We start from the raw sequence: 17,822 nt of genomic DNA, 5'->3' as shown, positions 1-17,822 counted from the left end.
ACAGCACGCACGGAGATGAGAAGGGTATGTATCGACTTGTCTAATTCTGGGGGTAACAGTGTATAAGCTAAAGTCCCAATAAGTCGTAGTGTTCCTTTAACATCCAATAGTAATTGTGACTGGTTGAGACTTTGCATATCCCATTTATAGAATATACTGTAATTGAAACATTGATTTTAAAAGAGGGGCACGGATGAAAGGAAGCAAGCATGCTCTGTGTAAACGGAGCCTTCAACCTCTGGAAGCCATAGCAGTGTGGGGGAGCTCTCCACAGCTGTAAATGTGTAAGTTATGTGGCTTAAATATTGAGACACAAGTCATTTTTATGCTGATGAACTACAATGAACTATGCTGATGAGGTCCTTATACTGATTTTAAGAAGCCAGTGCATGCACGCGGTGTGATTTTAAACTAAACCAGAATACTGTGACATGTAAACGATAAGGTATTTGGAAGTTTCAGGGTCTATCTGAAATATGCATGAGCACATCTTCAACTTAAGTGAAGCACTACCCATTGTGTGCTCAGTAAAATGTATTGAATTTAATGTTTTTTTCCAAAACCACATTATAATGGGACTAATGAATAACGTCTAGACTAGGATCACGACAGATGATGATGATGAGGTGCACAACATTCAAACATGACAGATGCATGCAACGTTGCTACAAGTGAAAGAAATTCTGTCCTTAGAAACAATCCTTGACACTGTCTCCACATCATTAGTCCTGTCTCTGAACACTCGTTCCCTCAGTCCAATATTGACAAATGATGAGTAATGTTGTTTTGGGTCTATTGAGTTTTTTTCTTAACTCTAAAAAGGAGTACAGGAAACAGTCCACTGAGTTCTGAACTGAGCCATGAGTATAAGGTCTGTAATTGTGAATTTTACTATGGGAGATCAAGCTGGGTTGGAGCAGTAGTTGGAAATTCCACATAGTCCTATATCATGTCATAGTACTCCCTTTGATTGACAGGTGATCTCTGTGACATGCTGTGAATAAACTACTCAGAGTTGACACATGATGGGAGGTCGAGGGGTTTCATGCAGCAGCTTTAAAATAAAAAGGTTGTTTTTCTTACTGTTGCAGATGGTTTCACTTTACGCACACTCATTCTGGAGCTGACCCTAACAAAAACAGAAATCTTTTTTCACTTGGTAAACCAGAATTATGTGAATAGTGTATAGACACATTTAAATGTTAACAAGAGCACTATTATTAACATTAGCTGTAATTAAACTTTGTCCGTACTTGGACCCACACAAACTGCTCAGCTCACAAATCATTTCACCAAAACAATCCATTTTTAAAAGTCCTTCCAATTGATTGAGGAGCACAAGAACAGTCTTCAATAATCCAACAACTGAGAGAGGGTGGGGGATGTGACCCTATTTCTGGGTTTTGAAGTGTGTGTGTGTGTGTGTGTGTGTGTGTGTGTGTGTGTGTGTGTGTGTGTGTGTGTCTATACCGCCATATGTGTTTTCTGACAAGGTGACATTGCCTTACATTTGACAAGGTGTTCGACATCATTTGCAGGATTTTTCAACATGGTTTGTATTACACAAATTAGATGTAAAGCAGGGTGAGAACAGGGTTAGGACAGTGCAATGACACTATGACATTTTTACACATAAAAGGTATTTAAAGCAATTTAGTGGATTATTTTGCACCTTAAAATATATGTGACCTTCCCTGAAAAAAAGCCAAATTATCTGTTTCTCCAAGAAGATTTAAATACACTTAAAGAATATAATGTCCCCCTCCCTTTATTTATTTTGCAAGGGCACTGTTGCTGCATCCCAGGCTTAGCACCGCCCAAGACAATCATGATTGGTTTAGAGAAATATAAACAAGCCAGAGCATTTTTTTCCCACATACCAGAATGTTAACTTAACAGCCAGACCATTCGCCAGCGCTTGCACAGCGCTGTGGATATAGCTCTTGCAATGCAAAACTAATGTATACATGCTCAATGCAAAATTAACAAACAAAAGCAGTACATTTATTTTGGAAAAACTAAAAGTTTCTATGTTTAAGTTGATACGCTTTGTCGTATAGTAAATTGTACCTGACAAGAATTCAAACTGACTACACCTGCTGTTCTTTCACAAGAAGGAAACTACCACTTTTTGACCTCACCTCGTCACCTTGTAATGGTTTTCATACCATAATAATATGATCACATCAAAAGGCTCTAAATGCTCTAAATGGATCTAGAGAGGCAAATCATAACTATAGCAACACGTTTACTGAATGTTAATCATCTTTGCCACATACCTGTTCTTATGCTTTTGTGACTCTCCAGCAGGAAACAGTCTGGATGGGCCTTTCTGCTGGACTTGCATCGATACTTCTCTCAGCTCCTGGCTGCAGAGAAGAATGAAACTAATGTTAAAAATGCAACAAAACACATGAAACAATGCAATAATAACAAATGCAAGAATAGAGTTGAGCTTCAGTGTTTGTTCTTTTCCTTAGAAACAGCAGTTGCCAATCTCACCTCAAGTTTTTGACAATGTCAAGTGATCTTTATTAGCAGAATGAGTTTTCATAGAAACAAAGATTCACATTCACATTTTTCTAAGCACTTTGACTTCTCATTCATGGTGGGACAAAGGTTGCATTCAAAGCATTCAAAGCTTAACAAGCTTGTGGGAAATTGAAAAGTTAAAGTTTTCAGGATCAAAGAAAAGCAGCTTTGTTTTTACTGTAGCCAGCGTGTACTTTGCACATAACCAAGGTTTTCTGGTAATCATCAACATGACAAATGATGAGGCTTTCACACAGCAAACTATTACCTATTACCAGCCTGTGTATGTGTGTGTATATCACTAAAAGTCTATCCAGCTTATTATCCCATTGTTTTGTTGTGTGTTGGGAGGTCACAGCGGTGTTACTGGTTGTCACCACTGACAGGCGGCACTGAGAGTTGATCACACCATCTCTCTGTCAGCCCAAAAGCCTGAACACACTGCACCCGGTCAAAACACACACCGGGCATGCAGCCAACTTTGAGGGGATTTACACAAGAGGAAAAGACAAAATACTGATGTCAAATCCTTTGTGAGCCAAATGTAATTATTATTATTTGTCATGCAGGTTGGATATGAAAATATCTGTGTCACACTTGGCACAAATGTTACTTGTTTTTTTGTTCACATCTAAATCCAGCTCACAACCCAAAAAGCTGGTTTATGTAATGTTGTCCTGGTCACAAATTCCTGTCAATCTCAATTTCTGTCTCTCCTATAATCTAGCCCTTCCTGTCTACACCGCCACATTGTAACTCGAACAGGCCTCTAGTTTGAATGCAACAAATGTTAATGTTTATTTCCCAAAGCAAAACGTTGGTTTGCAAGACACCTCGCATGGGAATCATTACAGATGGCCTCAGAGGGTGGCGATAATTGAAAATAATGAGGTGTGGTGGGTTGCCTTTGCACAAGCAATATACTGTATCACATCAAAACAACATTATTTCAGATCAATACATTTTTCATTTAACCATAATCTGGCAGCCTCCAGACAGATAAAACAAGATTTTCCTGAGGAGACATCTATAAACAATAACACATGAGTTACTAGTGAATATTAATATATTATCTCAAAAGAAACATCTTTTGTAAAAAAATATGTCTTACAGCAGAAATAACACAATTGCTCTGATATAGTGGATTACTAATACTGGAAAAAAAAAAATATTTTGTTTACCCTCAGTCATTTATCATGTAAAACCCTGTAATGGCTCTATATTTCTAGGGATTTGAAAAGTTATGGATCTTCTGCCCTCACTGCCTGTACTTCATGATGTTCCTCTTCAATCTTGAATTACTATGTATGCCATATTGTATTAGTGAACTTTACACAATGACGGCTCATAGCGTACTCAATTAAGGAACTCCACATACAAACACAAGGTTTTCCCTACCATTAAACACTGCAGTAAGCTAACAGGATACCCAAATTAGCATCCGTGTGAAACTTAGTTATCAACCTGCTGCGACAATTACAAGCCCCCTCAGGCTACACACTGTGGATCCCCCCGTCTGTCTCATATCTCATCTCATCATATCTTCATGCCTTTGTTCTGAAGGTGTCAGGTTTCTATTCATCAGAGTGAGCCAGCAGATGAGACAGGAGGCGGAGAGAGTGACAGATAGATCAGATACAGGGATGACTAACTGCTCATTGTTGTGGACTAGGAGCTTGTTCATGCCAACCTGCTCGCCAGTGTAGCGCCAAACTGCCATGACAACTTGTTCAATAGACAAATGTCCTTCTTTTCGCTGTCGTGCAGGATTTATGGAGTAATGTTGTTGGGAGAGTCCAAAAGGTGAATGCACAAGATACAGATCTAAATAATGACTGATTGTTTCATTCAGCTATTGACTGATTTATCGAGTGGGTCATCCTTCAACTCTTCACATTCATTCAAAAGGCTGCACACATAGAACATAATGTGTTTTTGAACAGTAAGAAAATCCAACAATGTAAAGTCATGGTTTTCATCAGGGTCAAGTGCAGCTACTGCATCAGTGCACTTCTGTCTTGATGAAAGCGTCAAGTAGGGGATTATGTTCAGGATGGAAACGCGAGTCACTTGCCAAATCCTGCACTGTTAAGGCCACGATCTTTCTACTTCAACAACTAACAGGTTATGAATTAAAAGGACTTCCTTTACTAGCAGCAGCAGTTCTTTTTTATTTTATTTAACACTTTATAAAACATACAGCCAAAGTGTTTATCAAGTGTCAGTAGCCTTGTTTTGAGTATTGATAGTACAGTCATCGATGCATAAAAAGGAATTGAGTGCATACAGTTCTTGCTCGTTTTCTTCTGTTGTGTGGAAGTGCATAGCCATCCCTTTATTACAGAGAATTCACTCAATAAAACAAATTTGTTATTTATCATTAAAACAATCCAGTGTTTTAATATGTTCATTATTAAGATAATAAATAATAATAATAATAATAATAATAATAATAATAATAATAATAATAATAATAATAATAATGATAATAATAATAATAATTCATGGTAAATGTCATCATCTGGTGAAAATAATAATGAAATAATAAAAATGTGTTCAGAATAGCTCTAATTATGCGTTCATCTTGTACATCACAACATATTGATCTCCCTTTATCACATTAGTAAATTAGCTGCTTTTAGACGTAATACATGTCAGAGTTGGTGATTCTATCCTTGAATTATTTGGTAGTGGAATGAAACCAATTCCTAAATTTCTTCTAGCAAAGGCAGTACTTCATCCTTTACACACTCCACGGTTTCCTCATTTTAAACAGCTTATCCTGTTCAAGGTCACAGCGGGCTGTAGTCTGGTAGCTAGATTCTGATAATAAACCAGAGTGCCTGCAGGTAACCCACGGCGAGAACATGACCCTATATGGTGCTTATCAACAAGCACAAAAAGAAGCATTAAAAACAAGTGTGTTTCAGTCATAGTACAAAGCACTTGGCACTATCTATATTGCCCTGCTGTCAAAATTGTTAGTGCTGCATGGTCTCTGATTGTGTTTTCTGCCAAGCTGTGAGGAATAGAGCTCAACCTTTGGCATTAGCTTATGAGGATCCTTAATAAAAATACAAATAAGCTCTATAGCTGCGAGACTGACCTTGCCACAAATATTAAAGTGCACAGATAAAAGGAGAGGCACTGAGGGGGTCAACATTGTTTGAAGGCGCTCGTAGCTCAGCAGGCTTGTGAATGCAACCGGCTTTTGTCGGCCACCAAACAACTAAATGCAGCAGAAGCAGGCTATTTGCATTCTAAACACTAACAATCAGCGGGTAGTGATATCAAAGCAATGCAGACCCCTTCATCTACTTTTGTATTCATCAAGAAAAATTCTGCATTTTCTGATAAATATAACTACTTCTGCATTATGAATATTCCTAGTTTGGATTATCTGAAGCAGTTTGATGAATGGGATTTCTATGTTCGCCTCTATTCTTCTGAGGGAATATTTGAGAAACATAAATTATTAATCGCATGCCGTGCACAGATAACTGTGGTAATGAAGCTGGCAAAACAACTGGATAGGCTACATATTTAAAGAGGCTACTTCCTTTGTGGACATGTCATCTGGGCATTAAAGATGCAGACGTTGTGATAGCCCAACATTAGACGGGGCTGCAGGGTGAGTTGGTTGGAGCTGAGAGCATTATCTGGCCAGTGTTATGGGGTTAATGTTTGCAAGAAACCCAAGCTGGCAGGGCAAGGCTGACATTACATGATGGCAAAAGTAAGCTTTACTGTGAATGTTGGGTTGCAATTAGAATTCACATGCTAAATGTATTCAGCATCAGGAAATACACAGAAGCCCATTTGATGGGATTAATTGCTGCTTTCAACATTAAAATGTCTACAAAACAACCGCTTTAATCACACTTGAAACAGGATTGAAACATTATTTTACAGTACAAACCATAAAACCTTGGCAAAAGGTAGCATTTACCCCCCCAAAGAAATAACATCTGCAAAATGTTTCTTTTCTCCAAATTAGTTTCTCTATAATTAGACAGTCCTGCTTCAATGGGACACATTTGTGCCTACACCATCCAGTTTCTCTGCAACATTAGCCTTGTGATACCAGGCTATAACTTACCCAAAGAGAGAACGAGGCCAGCGCATGCTGTTTAATCCTCCAATACATCATGGTTAACCAACACCTTTGTTTAATCAAACTCCAAGTGGAGTAGGTTCACTGAAGACACTGATAAAGAAACAATCTTTTGCAGGTCCTGACTGTCATTAAAGCACTGAAAGAACATGTCAACCGTTGGCCATGTGAGCTCTTAGATCCACTTACCGCCTGGTGTCTAGATGACTGGTTGCAGCTTCACCTCTCTGTGTTGAGTACATCTTTAAGGTTAGGATAAGCCAACTTGTACTGTTCACTAGATATACATGGTGATATTTGACCCCAGTTTTTTGCCTCTTGAGTATTATAATTACATCCCACTAGTCACAGGACTGAGCAGCAGTTTTTCCACAATCAAAAAAAAACAGATATAGGTTGTTAACACACAAGAAGCACTGGGCTAAAGTAAAATATGTAAAATTGTGGCCAGTCTTTTAACATTAATATATTTAATTGATATTAATATTATTACAAAAGCTGGTGTATTCCTTCACCCAAGGCGCAGCGGATACTCAAAGGGAAACATGTTTGTCGGGGCGTAAACTGGTACAAAATGTTTGCTACTCTAGATCATTTGACATAATTTGTTAGCTCTATTAACTTTTTGTCACTCATTCTCCTCTTCAGCTCTGTGTTTTGTTGGCTCACTGTTAATGACTGGTTCTCCAAACAGCAGATAAGGTGTTAGTGTGGTAGCTACACCGTGCACTAAATCAAAATAAATCACATTTTGTCTGAGGTGACCTGATGGAAAATGTAGGTTTCAGGTGTTGAGATAGAAGTGCAAAAATCAGCTCTGTGGTGCACAGTTCATTGTTATCGCTGATCAAGCAGAAAGACAGATTGTTCCTATATTAGTCTGAATAACTACAGTACAGAGGGCTCTCTGGTTATGAGTACAGAACAAATAACACTTACTTACTTAATAGGTTTGTATGAAAAAACACACACACTTTCAGATTGTTAGGTGACACTGATAAAGGCAAGACACGTATCAAGCAAACAAAGTATGATGGAGACATCACGCCGCTCTATTGCACCGTAAGAACAAACATAACATACCCAGACTGACAAATGGCAGAGGAAATGAGACAGCAATTTCTAATTGTTTGTGAATTGAGGTACAGAATTGCATTGACTGACAAAGTCTGTGACCTGTTGCTTGAGGGATAATGACAGTTACAGGCGGAAGTATGCTTCACTGTAAGACATGTGTGACTGAATTTAATTGAGGCACTACTTTGAGAGCACACAGTGCTTTGTACTCTGTTCTATACCATATTGTGTGAACAGTGCAGTAGCCACCTGGCTGTGCCTCAGGGACTTTTACATCAAACATGAAGCCTAAATTCTGTTCAACAAAACTTGACAATCTCTTACTGTGTGTACTTTGCCCATATGTTCGGCTGAAGCAGAGGCACATTTTGGAGGGAGTCCAAGTCCTACCTTAACTTGAATAAATCCAAATGTGAGGTTACATGATGTACCTATCAGCCAATAGATGATGCATGAGATAAAATAGAGATTTAAATTTTTAATCATCAAATTTGTCTGTTTAATTTGGTTTACATCTGCTCATAAAGGGCTCACCAAATATGCCAACTGCATCTATTTTTGTCCTCATTCGTAATATTCAGGCACTAATTCATATGAAACACTTAAAAGCCAGAGATCAACGTATTCTGACATGTGTCTGAGATTTATATTTTTTGAATTTACAGACCTATCCTGAGAGGCTAACTCAAAAATAGGCATACCATCTGTGATCCAGCTTTAAATGCTCACAGGAAATGACTTATGAATTATGGTGGAGTGAATACATAAAAGCTGTACTCCTCACGATGTTTTTTGCACTAGAAATATCACTGCTGATGATCAAAAAGAGGGTGTCAATTCTTTAAATGATCACTTATCATAATTATTATAAACACTCATCTGAAGTGGCTCTATGCACGCCTCTTCAGGTGTGATTCTCTCATCTAAGTAATTAAGTAAAGCCTGAGTGTCTTTATTCAAAATCAATTCACATATTATTCTTGCTTTAAACGCTGCCGGATAAAAAACCTCATACCCAAGGTTTTGTGATTTTAATTTTGCAGACAGATAGCATGCTTGTCTATAATGAGCTCTAAACGCTTTAAAATGAAAAGGGCAAGTGGGATAACCACATACTTGTACATTAGCTTCTCTACTTTATCTTTATCACACTTAATGTAGGATAATACTGAAGCTTTCCTCTTTTTACATAAATATAGTTTGAGTTCTTTACCTCAGTGGCTTATGAAACAGGCTCAACCTCTCCAATAGGCTACAGCTTTTAATGTCAACACTTCCAGTCTGACTCTCTGCTTCACAAGTCTGGAAGAAGTCTAAAGATCCGCTGACGGGGAGATCCGCGACTGACTGTGTGCTCAATATGTACCAGGGGCATTTACAGGTAGGAAGCCAGCCTGTTTTGTTTGCTCCTTTTCCATGAGAACGAACCGTTTCATTTGTGATGGAACGAATAAAGTGATGTAAACAGGGATCACTTCTACATGCAGCCTAGTTCATACCAAGGGCATTTTTACACAAGGAATATGAAGTAATCATGGTTAGTCCGAGGCAAGTGGGGAATTCAGCAGATCAACTAACTCTACTACGCTGACAACAGAGATATGTTATTTTGAGGAAAACACAGCGGACAAATGGACAAATTGTTGTGAGGAATACAAGTGTTCTGCAGTTATTAATCATGATATCAATAAAGCACTTTCACAATCATGACATAGCCCTCTAATATTATGTATATGTTGGGAGCAGATCTACGGCTCTGCACCTGTAATATACAGTAGACATTAGTGCAGACATTATAGAGGCCTTTTCTGGGCCTAAGGTGGGAAAGAAATATTCAATCCCAAATCTTCTTGGGATTAACCCAATAGCAACAGCTCTTAGAGGGCTATGCCTATACTCATAGAATCTGGAGTTACAATACGTAACTATCGTTATTTTTAATACACTGTAGATGCAGGCCTGGATGCAAAGGCACAACCGTACGTTTTACCAAATTGCAATAAATGAATCAAATAATCAATGTTTTTGGATTAACATCAAATGACTGCACAGTAGCCAGCATGGAGCATATTAGATTAGCCAACTGGTCAGGCTGGGATAATTGCAGGTAGATACTAAACGTTATAGGTACGCCGTGGTTTTTCAAAAACTGTAAACAAAGAGAACTCTAAACAAAAGAACACCCTGTCTTATTTTTTTGGTGCATATAGTTTTGTAGGATGAAATATTGTGTTTGTCAACATGGGACTGATGTTGATGATTTTCTTAAGTACACCCACACTATTTCACACATTTGTACCAGATAATGAGGTCTACTTCTCCTACACAATTACTTGGAAACTATATGAATTGGTTATATAATTGTTTCTTCCACTAATTGGACAACTGGGAACAAAATTAGCTCTTTTTCTTTTTTTTTTGCTCTTCACTGCAGATACCACACTCTTCAGCTTTTAGCATTTAATTAGGACATTGCCTAATATGTTGCATAATAATTTGCCAGATAGACCTAATTCAGAAACATATGTTTCAACAATTGAAAATCAACAGAAATTAATAAAAATATTTAATAAAATTGATCCAAAGTACTTTAAATAAACTGGCTATGTGTTGTTTACAGGACAAAAAGGAAGAAAAAAAAATACTCATAACTACAGATGGATACTTTCAAAATAAATCTGGATTAAATGGTGTGGACATTTTTGGACACGTGTTTTCTGAACATGCTCTGAAGTGTGAGTGAAATGTTCTTGTGTGCCTCCTTGTGGATCACGTCAGCATTGGAGGAGGCACCAGAGGGCTGGGTCAGAGGGAGTTGGCAAACAGGAAAGAGAAGCGCACTATAAGAAGAGAGCGAAACCCGAGGAGCGTCAAAACATTTAGACCACAGCCGAGAGAGGAGGAGAGGAGAGAGGGAGACAGAGGGAAGGAGAAATAGGTGGGAAACGGCAATGCCTTCATGAATATAGACTTAAATCGCGGTGATTTATTTCCCACAAGGACTGCAAAGGCTCCTACTTGTCATAATCCAGCGTCAGCACACTGGGTGGAAAGGTGAAAGTGAGGTCCGACGACGCACTCCTCTGGCGCACGGCGCGCCTCGGTGTCCCCGCGCACAGAAATCCTGGATGAGCGCAGAGTCCGCTTCAGCACCTGAGGAGAGGACAGCTCCGCTCTGTGCGCTCCTCCGGACCTCCTGTCCGAAAACTCCGATAGGCTACAGCTTTAAATGTCAACACTTCCAGTCTGACTCTCTGCTTCACAAGTCTGGAAGAAGTCTAAAGATCCTCTGACGGAGAGATCCGCGACTGACTGTGTGCTCAATATGTACCAGGGGCATTTACAGGTAGGAAGCCAGCCTGTTTTGTTTGTTCCTTTTCCATGAGAACGAACCGTTTCATTTGTGATGGAACGAATAAAGTGATGTAAACAGGGATCACTTCTACATGCAGCCTAGTTCATACCAAGGGCATTTTTACACAAGGGATATGAGGTAATCACGGTTAGTCCGAGGCAAGTGGGGAATTCAGCAGATCAACTAACTCTACGCTGACAACAGAGACATGTTATTTTGAGGGAAAACACAGTGGACAAATGGCAAAAGAACTACAAATGCACGTACTCTACTTAGTCAGCTACAGTCTACATGATTTACTTTTAGTACAGAAAACAAAGAGAGACAGAGAGAGAGAGAAGGAGAGAGAGAGAGAGAGAGAGAGAGAGAGAGAGAGAGAGAGACTAATGCATCTACCGGTAATTGACAAATGTAAACAGGAGGTACGCCTATACCGGTTTAAGCAGGGCAGCCTTGACACTGGGGACAACGAGTCATTAGTTTTTTTTTAACGTGCATGCTTATGCTCACGTGACGTCATGCAATCTGACGTCAATTTCCATATAGCAAACTGCAGTGGCTACTGAGAGACTAAAACCCAACTCAGACACCCAACATTGGGGACAAGAAATCACAAAACGTTTAAAACAGGAAAGCTGGAAACATAAAGTAAGTGTGTTTTCCAAACACTGCACGTTTAAAGTACAATAATCACACATTGTCATTTGGACACAATAAGCTCATTGTGGAAAAGAGTCCTTCCTCAGTGGTTAATTATAACCTCTTTTTAATGTTAGATGTGTGAATTGTTGGTTGACAGAGAAACTTCAGCTCCCAGACAGTTGATAGTGCAGCCTAATAAAAAAATCACTCCTGAGTCAGTACTCGGGAGCATTAAAGACTAACAGTTAATATTTCATGACATATTACTCAGGCAGCAGTATTCATTGAAAATGCATGGAAAGGCAGTCAGCAGCTCCTTTCTGGATTACCAAAGTTGTGTTGTTTAAAGGTCAAGGAAAAGCCTGCGATACGGAGTCAAGGTAAAAGACGTCATCTAAGAATAAATACGTTTTACATTTTAATCACGGTTTTCCATGTTCCATCTCATAATGTTTCAATTATATCACACTTTATATGTTCTTCACCACATGCATCCAAGTCATTACACTGTGCCCTGTTTAGATCATAATTGAAACAAGATACAGCTCCTTCTCGAATTCTTTATGGGGCTAATTTAGCAGCAAATGTCCAGTAAATGCAAAGCAGATGCTCTGTCGATAATGGATCTTTTGCCACGACACTCGCTTGCATAATAGGTGCATTTATCTTGTTGCTGACAACACTTTCTTCTTATACTTAAGTCTGCATGTGCATATGAAATCAGAGCTACTTGAAATTTGTGAGTAATAAGCCAGAACTTTGTCAGATAGAGTAGAAATAACATATTGTTTGTGTGAAGAACAAGTGGGGTCATGTTATGTCAACCGCTATCGACAAATATACTAAATTTAAATCTTTCTCATCAACATGGAACTCTTTATTTTAAAATAAATGCTCAAAAACCCATTATTTGTATTTCATGATTTAAATCTCATTGTGATGTTTGTGCAAAAGTTATAGATTTAGATGAGGGTGCATTTGTTTTTTATATTTCACTGTGTGGATGTGACCTCTGAATGCAGGCTTCGGGCATAAATCATTGGGAGTTGTGAGTCTCCATAGCTTGGAATTTTAAATGAAGCAAATACTGTACACACTTCTTGATGTAAAAGTGATGCACCTTCAGTCAGTCGATCATAACCAGTGCTATCAGATTTCCTTCCTCAAAGTGGATACACTTGTACTTTTTTATTACACGATTGTCAGGCAGCAAGATTTGTCAGCTTACAGTGTGGCTCAGGAAGCAGTCGGCTGTGGGAACAAGATAAGGATGTTCTAACTCTGTTTGTCATGGTATCTTACATTTGTTGACCCTCTGGTTTCTCACTGACCGGGTGCATCAATGTGTGGGTTAATGTGGCGGTATAATCCATTGAGCGTAAAGTATTTCCATGAATACTCTTCTTGCATAATTGCTGCAGATTTGCACACAATAATACAATATTGGGTGGATCAAAAATCTTGGTATTAGTTTTTGACAAACAACACCAAATTTTGTCCTCGAGCGAGATTGGGCTTCTGCATGGGTAATATCACAGCTTGGCGTTACCAGTGCTGCTTGGCAGAAATGTAATGCTGGACTTGTGTCTTCTGAAGTATCGTAAGCTTGTGTGGATAAAGGTATTATCAGCATCTTATAGTAGTTACCAACTTGTGTTGTGCTTAAAACAAAGTGCATCCAATTTTAGTGAGAAGGGGATCACCTTACTGTATCAAGAGTTGGAAATGACACTGATTGATGCAGATAAAGAAAAGCAATTCAGAGGTGTGGATCTCATTGATCTTCCTGTGAAGGTGCAACTGAAGATGTTGCGAGGCGAGCTGATTCAGCATGGCATCTTTATCAAACAAAAAGCTACAAGAAAATTAATGGACCGTATATTTTAGGCTTTAATGTACTACATTTAAGAAAGAACTTGAGATTGTTTCCATCCATACTCCCTCAGATAGCACTTTCCCATTTTTGACATTATAGATTGCAGAGTAATTGTTGTAGTTGTTTCCCTGCTTCGGTATTCATGTTTACAGTGAATCTAATTATGGGAGCCCTTCTACTGTGTGCATAAAAGACATCCTGGATTAATGGAAGTGATGCTCCAAGGCCTTTGGATATTTGTTCTGTTAAGCATAACATGATTACCTAATTTGATTACTGTATACCAAGTTCCCTGGGGAAGAACTTGGATGAATGCTATCGTTGAACAGAAGTAGCCTCATCTCAGTCAATACACACACCATATTTTCATTAAGCTCCTGATTTGTTGAAACAGTTTGGTTTATTGGGTGAAAGACTATTTGTTAAGAGGTTGCCCTCCAGAACTCTGCAAGAGTAAATAGGCCACTGATCCAATATTAAATTGTTGAGAAAAGAGTCCATAATCTGGATTTATGTTCCGTTTTGGTGGCATGTATATTATATTTTTTTACCCCATTGTACACCAAAGCCCTGTTAGATTCTTCCCAACTTGACTTCCTAGAAAGTCTTGATACTGACACATTAAAATACAGTTAATTAACATAATCAGATGTGTTTCATGGAATGCAACATAACATGTCTTACTGATTTAAAATATTCAAATTAATGCTAAAAGAAAAATTAATTTGCTTAAATGGAGGAAAACGTCTTGAAGAGATGCAGAATAATCAACCAATAGAGCACAGCAATTAACCAGTTGACAGACAGGTACCACAAAACCAGCAGGAGTCTAAGCAAGCATGTACCTTACACCACAATACAAGCACTCATTAATCATAGTTGCACAGTTGACCAGGCGATCATTCGTGACCTCTGATTTAAGTCTGCCAAAGCTCCACTGTTCACTGCACAGCTGTGGTGGTCAGCTACACGCATGACATAGGGGTCTTTTCCCACAGAGACCGTTTCAAAGTCTCCTTGATTTAATGAACCATGGTCATGATTAAGAGTGATTTAATAGGCCTGACTATTTCAGGAGCAGGGTAATGAGTTAAATCAGGTGGTATCCGGCTGGAACGAAAGCTCCACAGACAGTGCTGCTCTCCTTGTTGGAGATGTGCGATGGGAAAGGAAACTAAATGTCTACAAGATGTAAGGAGTCCAAAGATGATCAGTTGCTGTAGTTTGGAGCATACAGTAGATCCAGGGCAATTATGAGAATTGAGCACCACTGAGATGTTAACTAGAGAAATAAGTATATTTCCACACCAAAGGATAATAATAAGGAACAGGCCATTGTAAATAGTAAAGTTACTTTCAATCAATCAATCAATCAATCAATCAAAATGTATTCATATAGCACTTTGCAGCCACCAGCAGATATCCAAAGTGCTTAACATCGGAAACCAAGAACAAAAACACGTATCATACAATAGAAAGAGAGAACATAGAAAACAGTAAAATCAGAAAAGGTTACAAAGAAACAGACAAATTAAATTGTCATGCCCCTGCTACGTATTAAAAGCTAGACTAAACAGATACGTTTTGAGTTTGGACCTAAAAAGAGCCACATCTGTGATAATCTGAATAGCAGGGGGTAACTTATACTTATATATGTGGTTCCAGAGTCTCGGGGCAGCAACTGCAAAAGCCTGATCACCCCACCGTTTATACCTGGACCTTGGTACTTCTAAAACTCACTGATTTGAAGAAGGCAATGACCGGTTGTGCTCCCGCAAAGTTAAAATTTCAGACAAATACTCTGGGGCCAGACCATTTAAAACAAACAATAAAATCCTAAAATCTATTCTAAAACGCACAGGAAGCCAATGCAGGTTGTGCTATGAAAGGTGTGTCTGTGGAATTTAGAGTATAATGGAGATAAATATAAATAATACAGTACGTCAGATAGTGTTTAACTGAAGAGCAATTCACTTTGCAGCGTTTATACTCAAACAGGAACAAAATCTTACTTCAAAGAAGCTAGTTGCTTTAACACTTAAACATCTCAACATACATAATCATGTTGCGATGGAGGAAAATAATAAGGATATCGTCAATATACATGCTCAATGAACATTACCTGACTTTGTGTGTGAGCCACAGAATTTGTTATAGTACTGTAAATTTAAATTTAAATATTCATTTGAATGCTGTGTTTGGAGGATTTTAAATAACCTCACACCAAAAGCACAAATTTGACATTACTCAGAGTAAGGAGATTTTCAGGCAGGGTTTGCAGCTGAAGTTCACCTTTGACCGGATGACGATCCAATAGGATTCTGTTATGGGCGAAAGGCAGCAGTTATGTTGTCGGAAATTTTACTGCAAAGAAGAGCAGTGGAAAAGTTAATTTGTGCATCTCTGAATTAAGTCATGCAAATTAACTGTACTCTTTGATCCTACAAGGTCTTACAGTAAAAAATCTCAAGCATGGCAAAAAAGGACAGGGAATATCAGGTAAGAAAAGGACTGTTTGTGGATGATTTACATTCAGATCTGTAGCAAACTCATTGGCTGCGCTGGAAGGTTAGGTGGTGATCTACATTTTCCAAAATTTTGTCTGAAACCAGCGTTGGAGTTAGTCGGGCTCCCTCCGTCTTTTTATAGACATTTTAGAAAATTACTGTGTTAACACGTGATATTATTTGAAGTTGCTTTATATACTGTATGTCTCTTTCTGCTCACAAATAAAGAAACAAATGTTAAAATAAAGTTACGTTTGCTGAATAAATCAGATAAACAACCTAAAGGATTCCAATTTTGCCGTTGTGCTGACAACAGGTGGATGGCATCCAGTCCTCAGTCATCGGTGACAGTGGGGGGGCATGATGGGAATCCCTCCCTGGTTGAGTAGTTAGGCTCTATAGAGGCCCTGAGCCGCTTATGGAGCTCATAAAGCAGACTAGAGGGGGACTAAGAGGGATTCAAGCATACATCAGCAGCAGTTGTCCTATAAGCTGATTGAGTGTTTGTTGTTCTTGCTTACAAGAATTTGGTCACTTTGCCATTCACTGCCATCTGCGCTCTCCTAACACCCATCATGTAAAATCATTAAAAATGAAACAATGAATGTTTGGGACAGATGTGGGTGTGAATGATGAAACTGGATAGGACAGGTGAGGATTAAGGGAGTGGAAGGAGGAGAAAAAGGCAAACATTATTGTCATGGTGCTCAAACAAAGTCAGTCATTTTATTTATGTTTATTTAATGTACGCTTTAATCAAGTCCCTAATCTGCCCTCAGCCATAATTTCACGTCACAAATTCCCGCTGTCTGACTGAGATGAAGACCTCACCCAGGACCTCCTGTGTCTCTGCCATACATTGAGCTACAGTTCATTACTGTCAAAGTTTGACAGTAGGAGTGTGTGTCTGTGTGCAGGTATGTGTGTGAAACTTCATGTTAATCTCTCTTCCCTGCTTGAGAATCCATGATTAAAATCCTGGTTGAAGTTTTAAAATCCAGAGCTGTGACGAGATTGAAATGATGAGATTGGCTTCCTGAGTATTAATGTCCCGTCATTGTGTCCCTCACAAAGCAGAGTAATGTAAACTTTTCAGTGACTGTTAGAAAATGTAAATATTTAAGTTACTAACAGCGACTAATAAAGCGTTTAGACTAATTACTTTCATAAACCCAAAATGAAGCATTTATCCATTAAAGTGAACTGAAAACAAAATTTTATTTAACTAAAGTTAAAAAATAGGATATTGTTTCTCTAATCTATGAATAAAAGTGTGCTCTGTTATTTCCCTCATTATTCAGTATATCAATATATCCTAAAATATAAATGCCTAATAGTCACATTGCAATAGTTATTGGCTGATCCCTGATGCTCTGCTAAAGGTTACCACAATCTGATAAAGAAGGGAGACCTTTTAACATTTTAAGTAGTTATTGCAACTCTATCCTGTTATTGATTATTATGGTTTGAGCCTTATAGATTTTCTCTGACTGCCATTCATCATTAAGACACACCGCATCAGCAATAATACATACACACATATATGTACACACAGTATGTATACATACACATACATTCATAGATACATATACAGTATACACACACACATATATATATATATATATACAGTATACACACATATATATACACAGTATATTTATATATATTAATATATATACATATAAGCATATACATATATGTATACACATATGTATTATA

At 38.3% G+C, this 17,822-nt stretch overlaps 1 protein-coding gene and 1 long non-coding RNA gene across 4 annotated transcripts in view; both read left to right on the top strand.

The window, feature by feature from the left end:
- The window catches only part of LOC116695863 (uncharacterized), a 12,202-nt gene extending 8,019 nt beyond the window's left edge, over window positions 1–4,183 (top strand). The window contains exon 3 of the long non-coding RNA XR_004333570.1: window positions 4,174–4,183. This is a non-coding gene — a long non-coding RNA (uncharacterized LOC116695863). The remainder of the gene's footprint in view (window positions 1–4,173) is intronic.
- A 6,350-nt stretch (window positions 4,184–10,533) lies between these two features.
- pex5la (peroxisomal biogenesis factor 5-like a) overlaps window positions 10,534–17,822 on the top strand; it is a 102,856-nt gene continuing 95,567 nt past the window's right edge. For all 3 annotated transcript variants that reach the window (XM_032525255.1, XM_032525253.1, XM_032525252.1), the window contains exon 1: window positions 10,534–11,069. In XM_032525255.1, coding sequence (XP_032381146.1) covers window positions 11,049–11,069 — 21 coding nt within the window. In that variant the 5' untranslated portion in view covers window positions 10,534–11,048. The remainder of the gene's footprint in view (window positions 11,070–17,822) is intronic.

The sequence above is a fragment of the Etheostoma spectabile genome, chromosome 9 (genome assembly GCF_008692095.1).
Source record: "Etheostoma spectabile isolate EspeVRDwgs_2016 chromosome 9, UIUC_Espe_1.0, whole genome shotgun sequence".
NCBI classification, from domain to species: domain Eukaryota; kingdom Metazoa; phylum Chordata; class Actinopteri; order Perciformes; family Percidae; genus Etheostoma; species Etheostoma spectabile.
This window is presented reverse-complemented; position numbering and strand designations above follow the sequence as displayed.